This window comes from Eutrema salsugineum, unplaced genomic scaffold (assembly GCF_000478725.1).
Source record: "Eutrema salsugineum unplaced genomic scaffold, Eutsalg1_0 scaffold_4, whole genome shotgun sequence".
Lineage (NCBI taxonomy): Eukaryota > Viridiplantae > Streptophyta > Magnoliopsida > Brassicales > Brassicaceae > Eutrema > Eutrema salsugineum.
Window position 1 is genome coordinate 9,098,997 of NW_006256686.1, and position 12,011 is coordinate 9,111,007.

The window sequence follows — 12,011 nt, forward strand, 5'->3', positions numbered from 1 at the left end:
TGAAAATTTTTAGATAAAAATGATAATTTTTATATTTTGTTTTTAGTAGTGAATTCCTGATTCTCCTAACTCTATCCAAAAATGAAAAAGATGATGATGAAGAGTTATAGTTCAGAAGCTCATACTTCTCTAAAGATGGGATGTGAGATTCTAGGAAAAACTTCTGCTGGTGAGCATCTTTATCGCAAAGCCCTCGCTGGAAGGAAAATAGAAGAAAAACGTATTTTTATTTTAACACAGCAAAGGAAAATCGGGTTCTTTATCTCAAACAACATAAGCTTTCCCTAGAATCTCACCATCCCATCTTATTTAAGAAGAATACTGGAAACTGGAGAAGTAGGCTCACCAAATAAGGTTTTTCCATTTCTTTCAACAAAAAATTATAAGTTTTCTCTGTTGTATTGTTTTTTTTTTATTGTTGAGCTGGAGACTGGAAAAATCAGTGGACTAAGATTGGTTTGTTGCGAAGAAAATCAGCTGGTTGATGGTTGGACCGGGTTTTGGTTTTGTACCTGAGGTCAGTTTCCAACAAAGATTGATTCGATTAGGTAAAGCATATATGCCGAGAATGAAGATTCGGCCGGGTTAACCAAAATTGGTTAACAGGAGGAACCGATTAGAGGCCATTATATCGGATTGAACAGGAGGTGGAAGTGGAGGTGGAGGGCGGTTAAGTTAGAGTAAAAGGAGCTGGTCAAACTTTAACCAATTTTAAATGTGGGAGATTCGGTGTGTTTGGGTTTGGTGACGCTGGAGGATTGACTGAAGAAGTTGAACCGAGTCCGGTTAACTGTTGAACAATGGCTCTAAAATCGGTTTTGTTGGTATTATAAACCAAAGCTTGAGGACTTTGTTGTTGATTTTGCTGGGTTGATCTAAACGAAAGTTGTATTAAGATTTGGATAATATTCATTGGTTGTTTAGATTGATTATTGATCCAATTACAGAAGATTTGGATAATATTTATTGGTTGTTTAGATTGATTACTGATCCAAGTAAAATTTATAAAAGATATCCTGTTTAAGGGTTTTGAATTATTCAAATTCCCATCACACACATTAACATTACAGTATTGTTACTGAAACAGAAACTCTAATCTACTCAAAGTGTTTGATACAAATAGCAATTAAAAGACTTTAGCACTCCTACAAAATATCATGTACTGGAAGAACACAAAACCGTTCCAAACAGTTGAAAGAACAAAGATAAACAGATCGATCATTAGTTACTATACTCTTCAACTTCTTTCACAGCCTAACAAAGGGATGATTCGTGAGTGAATGGCTAGACCACCTCTTGTGTACGTCTCTCTCCAAGCATCTGCTCAAAAAATCTATTGCTTCTTTAGACAACCAACCCGGTATACGAGGTAGGCAATCACTGTGACCGATGAGATCGACCCAATCATCGAAACCAAGATCACCATGTTCTCCCCAAATCAATTCTCCGGTTAACATCTCCAAAACCGTACACCCAAAAGCCCACACATCCGTTCCAAAGTCCACAATCCCATGGCTCATAGTCTCTGGAGCCACATACCTCGCAGTGCCTCTCCTATGACCGGTTCCGTCACCGTACTCTATCGACCCTTTCTCCATAGCTAAACCGAAATCTCCAATCTTGGTCAAATACCCATTAGCTCTTAACCGGTGATCGGTAGGGCAGAGAAAGAGATTCTCCGGTTTAATGTCGCAATGGATGATGTTTTGATCGTGGATGTATCTGAGTCCAGACAAGATATCTCTAGCGAAAAGCTTGACGTCTGACTCAAGTAACTCTCCGTGATTATCCTCGATCAAGTCCGCGATAGTTTGGCCTGAGCAATACTCGAGTATCAGATTGTATTGTTCATGAAGATCATTCTCCTCACGTGCGATCTCGTCGCCGAAGCAACGGACGATGAACGGAGATTGCAAACGGGTTAAGATCCTTCCTTCGTCCATGAGGCTAGAAGCTCGTAAAAGCTCTGCACTTTTGATCGCTCTCTCTGTTTTGTCTTTGTCGTTTACACTTGTAGCTAGATAAACAGAACCGTAAGTGCCTCTTCCAAGTAATTGAGTTTTGACCCACGACGACAAATTTCTTACTCCTCTGTCGTTGGTTAAGGCGGTGGCGGCGGAAGATTTGAGAACGGCGGTTGAAGGTTCTTTGATTATCTCTTTGATACTCTTCCTTTTCTTCTTCTTCTTCTCCTTCTTCATGTTTTTCAAAGGCTGTCGAGTAAATCTTGGATTTTTCTTAGCCATCTTCTTTCGTAGATGGAGAATTATTTTGTTGTACAATTTCTTGTTGGTGATCTCGAGGCCGTTGCAAGAGACAACGACTGGGCTTGAGAATCGATTTTTATCAAAAGACATAGATCTCTCCATCTTTCGCACCTCTTACTCTGAGAATTTCTGCGATACTAAAACGATAGGAAGGAGAAAGAAGGAAGCGAGAGACTCTCTGTTGACTTGGGAGTCGAGTTTTTCCTTTTATGCTTTGTGTGTGTGTCTCTGTTTCAATTAGGGCAAAACCTAATAATTAAATAAGAGGTTCGGTGATGTACTTTGCAATCATTGATTTAGGCGCGTCTGGTAAAAGGTTTTCCAATTTTTCAACTTTTTTTGTTCTGTACTAAAATAAAAAATACATGCATGTGTTTTTATTTTATATTTTGGTTGAATATATTCTTATTGGCTGTTGTAAGAAAGAATATTGGTGATCGCAGATCGAATATTGTACAAATCCACTAGAACAGTAATTAATTAAGATGATGACTTGTATCTGGTGAAAAAAGCAAACAATAATGAAAAAGGATGATCTTGAGATCGATGATTTTGTCTTCAATGCATCCTCATGAGAGAAGCTTACGATTCATCGTGGGAGAAGGGACGACTCAGATTCGATTTGAGTGATTTTGTCTTCAAAAGTGTCGAAGTAGCGATCAAGACTTTTGAAAATTTAGCAGAACATCTGCTTGCAATGCAAAAGAAAAGCCTAAAAGCTAAATCGGTAAACAATAAAGAGAAACAAAGACACAAACAAACATCAATCCTCCATATAAATTTGGTGCCGTATTTGTCTAGAAGCTTAGCATGTAAGTCACCAATGTATGTCGATTTGGCCTGCTCATTGATTAGGACATTATTTTCGACATTCACCGGAAATATTTGAGGAACTGGCTCGATATTTTCACTGTTTTATCAATGAAAAGGGGCTCATACATGCCAAAGCGAGCCTGTGAAGCACCCAGCAAGACGAGGAAGACAAAGAGGAAAAGGCTGATATTTCCGAATCGAATGAACATACTTGAAGTAAGGTTAGAGCTTGTTTCTCTAAGACAGAGATCACATAGAAACGTGTTTATATAATAAGATATGTTGTAATATCCTTTTTCTACTAGGGAAGTGTTTTAAAATATTTATCAGAGTTATTTCGCTATGTTTTTGGGTTTGGAATTTTGTAGACAGGATATGACGACGCTCAGTTTATCACAAGTTTTTTTTTTTTAAAAAAAATCTTTAGTCACTTAACCCCGAACTAAATTAAATATAGTCTCTTTTTTTGCCGTCTGAAAACTTTATTATTGTGAGAAAAACAATCGATAGTTTGATACAAGGGAAAAAACAAAGGAGAGCAAAAGCTCAAGCCATAAAGAGCATTAAACTCCTCAAATAAGGATAAGTAGATGCATAATATCACCTCACGCAAACGATCGTGAGGCCAAGAAGACAGAAAAAAAAGAGTTAAATGTAGTCTTAGTTTCTTACTAGGTGATGTACATACTACATTGTTAACTCTATTAACCTGACCTCTAGATCATTAAGAACCTGAGAACACTAATCAAAAACATGAAAACATCCTAAAACACATAAAAAGAAAAGAAAGAGAGAATATATACAAGGGATAACATGAGAATGTGTCTCAAGAGCATTTTGTTTAGAGTCTCTAAGTTTGACTTTTCATACAACCTTAGACAAGAAGAGGATCACAAAGAGAAAGTGAGACCACCTCCTCTTTGGATTCATTGCCTAGGTAAGGTCTGAGCCTTGTCCATTCACCACAAACTTTTCTCCATTCTTGTTTTCCAACACCACTGCTCCATAGGATCTAACTTCTCTGATTCTGAATGGCAATGTCTTCTCTTGTGCAGTTTTTATGTCAAAGTTCAAGAGTTTAACTGTAAGATGGCAAGCTTTACCATATACGAAGTTGAATGGTGTTGTCTATATTGGTGTCTTGAATATAATCATATAAGCCCATATATAGTGCATCATCAAGTTTGTTGGATCAATCTGAGGTCTAGCAATCTTGGAGAAGTCCTATATAAACCTCCTACAGATGCCTGCATGGCCCAAGAAGCTCCTCACAGCTTGGTGCCTCAAAGCTCACCATCATTTCAATTTTTGGCCTTGTCTACTTCTATCCCTTTCTCTGAGTTGAAAAGAAAAACCATGTCTCCATCCTTGAGAATGCTCTTGTCATGGAAAACTGATATATTCATAATTTTACTTGTTTGGCATGCATTTTAGTCATTGTTTACTGTCCCATGGCGGATCTAGAAAAAAATTTAGTTGGGGGGATAAGTTTATAAATAGGGGGAAAAAAATAGTTTGGGGCAAATATTTTTTTTCTTATCATTAAATTTAAAAATAGTTAGATTAAATACATATAAATATTTAAAAATTAAAAAAGAGTAGGGGGCACGTGACCCCGTCAGTCTCCCTCTACTTCCGCCTCTGGTCCCATGTATGCATATTAGATAGTTTTTTTTAGTGTTTTCTCTTTGTTTTTAGCTTATATAGGAAATTGCATTAGGTCCAAGAGAGTCTTGCATATTTGGAGTGATTATCAGGTACTTTGGATGTATTTGGGAGCAAAGGAGATGAGACAATTGAAGAAAGTGTTGAAAAAGATGAAAGAGAAAGAGAAACCAGTCAAAAAGAAGTTATCGACCAAAAAGCTTACCGCAGACAGCTTTTCTCGGTTAAAGACCTTACTGCAGGTCATGTTTCTCAGACAAAATGCCTACCGCGGTAAATGTTTCTTGGCCAATTTCTTTAGCTGCCAACAAGCATCAAAGATCGATCGGGACAAAGGACTTCTACTTCGAATTGGCCTCCGATTCATCAACAAGATTTTAGAGGGTCGAGCTACCTTTCCAGTGAAGCTTGAATCAGCCCATCCGAATCAGTGGTCAGAAAGTTATATCCGTTTGAACGTGCACCAGTATCTCAGCCGGAATTCGGACAAAAGCAATACGGCTAAAAGAACTGATAACACCTGATTTTTACCACTTTTGTGGATCACTATTAATATCTTATGCAGGTGTTTTCACTCAGTTTTAAAGGTTTTTAAGTGATTTTCATGTTTTAGAATCTCAAAAGAGTTTTCAGGATATTTTGACAAAAGGAATGCACTTGGCCGCAAAAAGCATAACTTTGGATAAATTCAGACTGTCGGAATTTTGATAACAATAGAGGCCTTCCCACCGTCTGATCATCCTCACATTTTGACACAACGTATAGGGACAACCAGCTTTCCAATGCAAGTAGAATCAAAGCAATCCAACGGTTAGATCTCCAGATATGGTCGATTCACTGAAGGCGTATCAACACAGTCAGAAGCTCACACGCGGCCAAAACATCATTTACCAGGGGTGCGAAATTTTAGACCGCGAGGAGCTAAATTCCGAGCCTCAGAAGCCCACTTTAAAGCCCAAGTCACTCCTATCACTCTTCCTGCAAGTCCTAGGTGTTCTAGATGACCCAAGATATTATATAAACCCCTCTTAAGTCATTTAGAAGGGTGTGCTACATTTTTCACCAGGAACCCTAGAAGAGAGTCACGCCTAGAAGAGGAGCCACCAAGAGGGGCACCATCGGCCCTTCTGCTTCAATCTGTTCTTCGTTTCTAACCTTTGTCTATTTCATTTCTCTGAAATTCTAAATACTTTTGTGATGTTGAACTCAACTATGTCTGAGTAATTTCCCAGTTGGGTTTTTAAGGGATTTTTCAAAGGGAATTTCATGTCTTGATTATATATTTCATTCGATTTAGGGTTTTAATCTTCTAAGAGTCCTTCGTTTATTCTTGTTCACTATGCTGTTTCTGTTGCTAGCCACTTAGAAATTGATCTCAGTAATTGGAGCCACGAGAGTGTTATATCGCATTACCAGACCTAGAAGTGATCGAGCGAAATCACTATAGGAGGCGAAAGCTACTTATAGAGAATCGCGAGCGTGGATGAATTCTGTTTTTAATGCATGATCTTATTCCCAGCATGAGAGCGAGAGTTAATTGCTGTGTTGAGTGATTTGTTGATTAGGGTGGCAAGAGTTGACTAATCATACTTGTGTCTATACGAGTTCGGGATCCTCTCTAGATGATTACCTTTATGGATTTGTTTGCCTTTTGATCAGTTCATGAACCCCTGCGAAAACCCTTTAAACCCAGCGTTTGTTCCCTATTGTTTTACAACTTGTTTATTTCGATTGCTTTTAGATTTAATGACACCAAAACCAAAAATCCCCATTTTGCTTATTCTACTAGTCTTAAGTTTTGATTGATTCGTACTGAAAGCTCAAAATATATGTGGTTCGACCCCTAAGTACTACAGCGTACATTTGTGCACTTGCAGATATTTAAGGTTATAAATTTAAAACGTGAAGCTAGAAGTAACCCTTGATTCTCTTAGCATCAAGTTTTTGGCGCCGTTGCCGGGGATTTTTGTTCCTTTCGTTGCGAATCTCTGCTTAATTCTGTAGAACTCTTTCTAATTTTTATTTTTCTTTGCCATTTCAGGTATTTTTTTCGATGAGGGGTCAGGAGCATATCCTTGATCCTCTCGCTGAAGAGGACTTTTTTCTAGATGGTGATCCATCCGATGATGAGCTTAATGACCCAATCGATGATAGCAATGAATCGATTGAAGAACCTAAACATGCCAGGAAGGGAGACCAGATGATTAGAGAATATGATGAATCACACAAACTTTTTGCAGATAGGCGAGCGATTCGGCCACCTTTGCCTAAGGATGGCGACTCTGAAGCTAAGGTACAATACATTAGCTATATCAAAAAGTACAATGGTTTTCCTCCAGAACACCCAATAGATCACATTGAAAACTTTGAAGAACTGCATGTGTTCAACCATAATGAGAAATACTGATTATCATATGTGCGTCCTTTTTCCATTCTCTCTAACTGGTAGAGCTACTAAATGGCTTAAAACTTTGCCACCTGCCTCCATAAGAACGTGAAAAAGTGTAGAGAGGCTTTCCTAAGTCACTTTTACACCAGAGATCGTTCAAATCTCTTAAGGGACAAGATCCAAAAATTTCAGCAGGAGGACACAGAAGACCTCTATGACGCCTGGGAAAGATTCAGAGACTACCAAAGAGATTGTCCACACCATGGTTTCTCCAAGGAACGCTTAATGACCATTTTCTACCTTGAAGTTTATGAAGAACTGAAGTTTTCTTTTGATACCTCCAGCAATGGAGACTTTTCCACTAGATCTGTAGATGAGGCTCACGCCTGTATCACTAATCTAGCTGGAAGTATCAGAAATAGAAGACTTCTTACCAAATCTAGATGTCCTAAGATCGAGGAAAAAGAATCATCTGTTAATAAAGATTGCCTAGATCAGATTAGGGAAGACATCCAGAAGATCCTTAGTGTGATTGATCCGATTCATAATTCTGATGATAGAAGTAAACATAACAAGCCCTACATTGAAAAGATGAACAACTTTGAGGTGGAGAGGAATTTCCAAACTCAGGAGATGACGCAAACTACTGATGTTTACCAGATTGAAGAGGCTGAGCAGAACCAACCCACCAGGGGTGGGAGTCTCTCAACCGCGGAAAAACTGATCTTCACCGCGGGTGGGAAGCTTTTGGCTGTAGCCAAGAGGAGTTTCACCGCGGTTCAGAATACTTCAACAGCGGCCAGCCTGATTTTTAACCTCTTTCCAACCTGCTTTCGAGCAAAGCCAATCTGATCAATCTAATTCCACATTTCCTCCTTATTATCCTTTTTCCAAAATTGAAGAGCTTAAAAAAAGGTTAATAGACTCAAAAAAGGAGATGTAGAGTCACTCAAAGAAGAATGATGATGCTATTAACAAGCTCTCCACCCTTTTTCTTCTTCAGATTAGTGATGAATCAAAGGTGGCGGATTCTTCCGTTAATGATCTTGATTAACCTTTTCTGAAAGAATAAATGAATTGGAGACCTCTGATCACTTAAAAGCAATCATCCTCAGAAGTGGTTTACCTTACAAGGAACCAGATGATCGAGCAGTTAAATGTGAGATTACCTTTCATTGAAGCATGTGCAATGATACCTGCTCTTAGGAAATACATGAAGGGCATTCTAACAAATTCTTTAGCATTAGAAGAAGGCGTTATGATGATAACTCATGAACATAGTTTCATCTTACAAAACCATGTCCCCTAGAAGAAAGAAGATCCTGGAAGTTTTGTACTCTCTTGCACGATTAGGAATATGAGTTTTCAGCGTTGTCTATGTGATTTGGGATCGAGCATCAAGATGATGCCTCTCTCAGTTGCAAGACGTTTAGGATATCATACTTTTCAGCCCACAAAAATCTCTCTGATTCTTGCCGATCGATCAGTCGGACGACTAGAAGGAGTCTTGGTTGATGCAGTCATGATTGGAGAAAACTATATTCCGACTGATTTCGTAGTGCTTGAATTAGAAATAGAACCAAAGGATCATCTGATACTCGGTAGACCTTTCCTATCAACTGCAGGAGCAATAATCAATGTTCCGGAAGGGAAGATAGACCTCCATCTAGGGAGTCTGATTATGCAGTTCGATATGAACAAAAGTCTTGAGAAACCCACTTTAGATGGCGGGCTTTGTCGGGTTGATGAACTTGATGTAATTACTGAGGAAGTTTATAAGGAAATCCTTCTTGAAGATCCTTTAAAAATTATCCTCACCACCACAAATGATGATCGCAACCTGCTTGAAGAAGTTTCGAAAGGATGTGTGCAAATGCTTGATAAGGCCAAGGATTATGCAAAACTTGTGAACTATCTCGACCTGATTGAGGAAACTCACATCCCTACCCCTCCAAAAGATACCTTAGCAGCTATAAACGACCCATGGAGCAAGCTCAAAGCTCCAAAAGTCGAACTTAAGCCTCTTCCTGATGGACTCAAGTATCCTTTCCTTGGCCCAAACTCAACTTACCATGTCATCATAAATTCTGGCCTAAGTAGGGCTGAAACTACTAAGCTGCTAAATGAGTTAAGGAAGCATAGGAAAGCCATAGGTTATTCTCTTGATGACATACAAGGAATCTCTCCAGACCTCTGTATGCATACGATAAATCTTGAGGACAATGCCAAGAATTCGATTGAAAGCCAAAGGAGATTGAATCCAAACCTTATGGTAGTAGTAAACAAGGAGATCATGAAACTTTTGGAAGCAGGAGTCATATTCCCTATGACAGCACTTGGGTTAGTCCAGTGCATGTTGTCCCAAAGAAAGGAGGAGTAACTGTTATCAAAAATGACAAGGATAAAATGATCGCTACAAGAACAGTGACGGGACATCGAATGTGCATCGATTACCAAAAACTGAATGCAGCAACTCGGAAAGATCATTTTCCTTTACCCTTCATTGATCAAATGCTAGAAAGATTGGCAAATCACGAATATTACAGCTTTCTAGATGGTTATTCTGGATTTTTCTAAATTCCAATTAGACCGGAAGATCAAGAAAAGACGACATTCACCTGTCCATACGGAACTTTTGCCTATTGGTGAATGCCTTTCAGATTGTGTAATGCACCTGCAACCTTTCAGCGGTGCATGATGTATATTTTTACTGAATTCATCGAAGATTTCATGGAAGTCTTCATGGATGATTTTTCCGTGTATGGATCCTCTTTCGGCAAATGCTTGGCAAACTTAGGAAAAGTTTTGCAGCGCTGTGAAGATAAGCATCTTGTCCTGAACTGGGAAAAATATCACTTTATGGTCCGCAAAGGAATTGTGCTTGGACATAAAATATCTGGAAAAGGTATTGAAGTTGATAAAGCAAAAATTAAAGTCATGACTAGCCTACAACCTCCAACTAATGTGAAAGGAATCCGAAGTTTCCTAGGGCATGCCAGATTCTATAGGCGATTGCTAGACCTCTCGTCTGCTCTGCAAGGAAACAAACTTTGAATTCGATGATGAGTGCTTGGCAGCATTTCATAAGATCAAAAATGCCATCGTTTCCGCTCCATTAGTCCAACCACCCGATTGAAAACAACCATTTGAAATCATGTGTGAAGCAAGTGATTTTGCTGTTGGAGCTGTGCTTGGTCAGCGGAAGGAAAAGAAACTGCACGCAATTTACTATGCGAGTAGAACTCTGGATGAAGCTCAATGCAATTACGCAACTACGGAGAAGGAACTTTTAGCTGTTGTTTTTGCATTTGAGAAATTTCGATCTTATCTTGTCGGGTCTAAGGTCATTGTTTATACCGGCCATGCTGCAATCAAATATCTCAAGTATAAGAAAGATGCCAAACCAATGCTGACAGATGGATACTCCTGCTGCAAGAGTTTGACATCGAAATTCGAGATCGGAAAGGAGCAGATAATGGAGTAGCAGATCATCTTTCTAGAATTCGAGTGGAAGAGAAACTTCCTTTGAATGATAGTTTGCCAGAAGAAAATGTCTACTCTATGGAGACTATACTTATTTATACCTATTACCTTGAAAGAAAAGCCATCTCAACCTCCTATATGGCGGTCAGATGCATTTGACACCCCATGGATTAGACATATAGCAAAATACTTAGCCGCAGAGATCGAACCTCCACAATTCGTTGGCTATAAAAAGAAAAGAGTTTTAATGGAAATCCGACACTATTTCTGGGATGAACATTTTCTCTGTAGAAGATGTGTAGATGGTTTATTCAGAAGATGTGTTGCCGAAGAAGAAATGGAAAGAATACTGTTTGGATGCTATAAGTTCAGCATATGCAGGACATTTCGCAACCTACAAAACAGTTTCAAAAGTCCTTCAAGCAGGATTTTGATGGCCTACTATGTTCAAAGACATTCACGACTACATCTCGCGCTGTGATTCGTACCAACGAATGGGAAACATAAGTAAGAGGAATGAGATGCCCCAGAACTTCATTCTTGAAGTCGAAATCTTTGATGTATGGGGATTGATTTCATGGAAACTTTCCCAATTTCTTTTGGAAACCAGTACATCTTAGTAGAAGTAGACTATGACTCTAAATGGGTAGAAGCAATTGCCAGCCCTACTAATGATGCAAAAGTGGTTATAAAGCTGTTTAAATCGATCATCTTCCCTCGCTTTGGAGTTCCCCGGATTGTGATAAGCGATGGAGGATCCCATTTTATCAACAGAGTCTTCGAAAATCTGCTCAAAAAGAATGGAGTGACGCATAAAGTTGCATTTCCATATCACCCTCAGACCAGTGGACAAGTGGAAATCCCTAACAGGGATATAAAGTTAAGTCTGCAGAAGACAACAGGAGTGAATCGCAAGGATTGGTCTGAAAAACTCGACAATGCACATTGGGCCTATCGGACAGCATACAAAAGCCCCTTAGGGACCACGCCGTTCAATCTTGTTTACGGAAAAGCATGTCACCTTCCTGTAGAGCTTGAGTACAAAACACAATGGACTATTAAGGAGATGAACATGAACTTTAAGGCAGCTGGAGAAAGAAGAATGCTTCAAATGCACGAATAGAAGAAATCCGCCACAATGGCTACAAAAATTCTAAGATATACAAGGAAAAGACGAAGGCATATCACGACAAAAGGATAATACATCGATCCTTTTCTCCAAATGACAGGGTTCTTCTTTTCAATTCTTGCCTTAAGCTTTTTCCAGGGAAGTTACGATCAAGATGGCCTGGACCTTTCACAGTTAAGGAAGTCAAACCGTATGGAGCACTCATCCTTTGGGGCAAGAAGGGAGACACATTTGTCGTTAATGGACAGCGTGTCAAACCATACCT

At 39.0% G+C, this 12,011-nt stretch overlaps 1 protein-coding gene and 1 non-coding gene across 2 annotated transcripts; both read right to left on the minus strand.

The window, feature by feature from the left end:
* Nucleotides 1-1,247: 1,247 nt before the first annotated feature.
* LOC18014167 (mitogen-activated protein kinase kinase kinase 17) lies at nt 1,248-2,369 on the minus strand. Its single transcript, XM_024153618.1, has one exon. The coding sequence runs from the start codon at nt 2,367-2,369 to the stop codon at nt 1,248-1,250; it is 1,122 nt and encodes a 373-aa protein (XP_024009386.1).
* A 4,924-nt stretch (nt 2,370-7,293) lies between these two features.
* On the minus strand, nt 7,294-7,403 carry LOC112084954. Its single transcript, XR_002898602.1, has one exon. It is a non-coding gene; the product is annotated as a small nucleolar RNA R71 (small nucleolar RNA).
* Between the last annotated feature and the right edge of the window lie 4,608 nt (nt 7,404-12,011).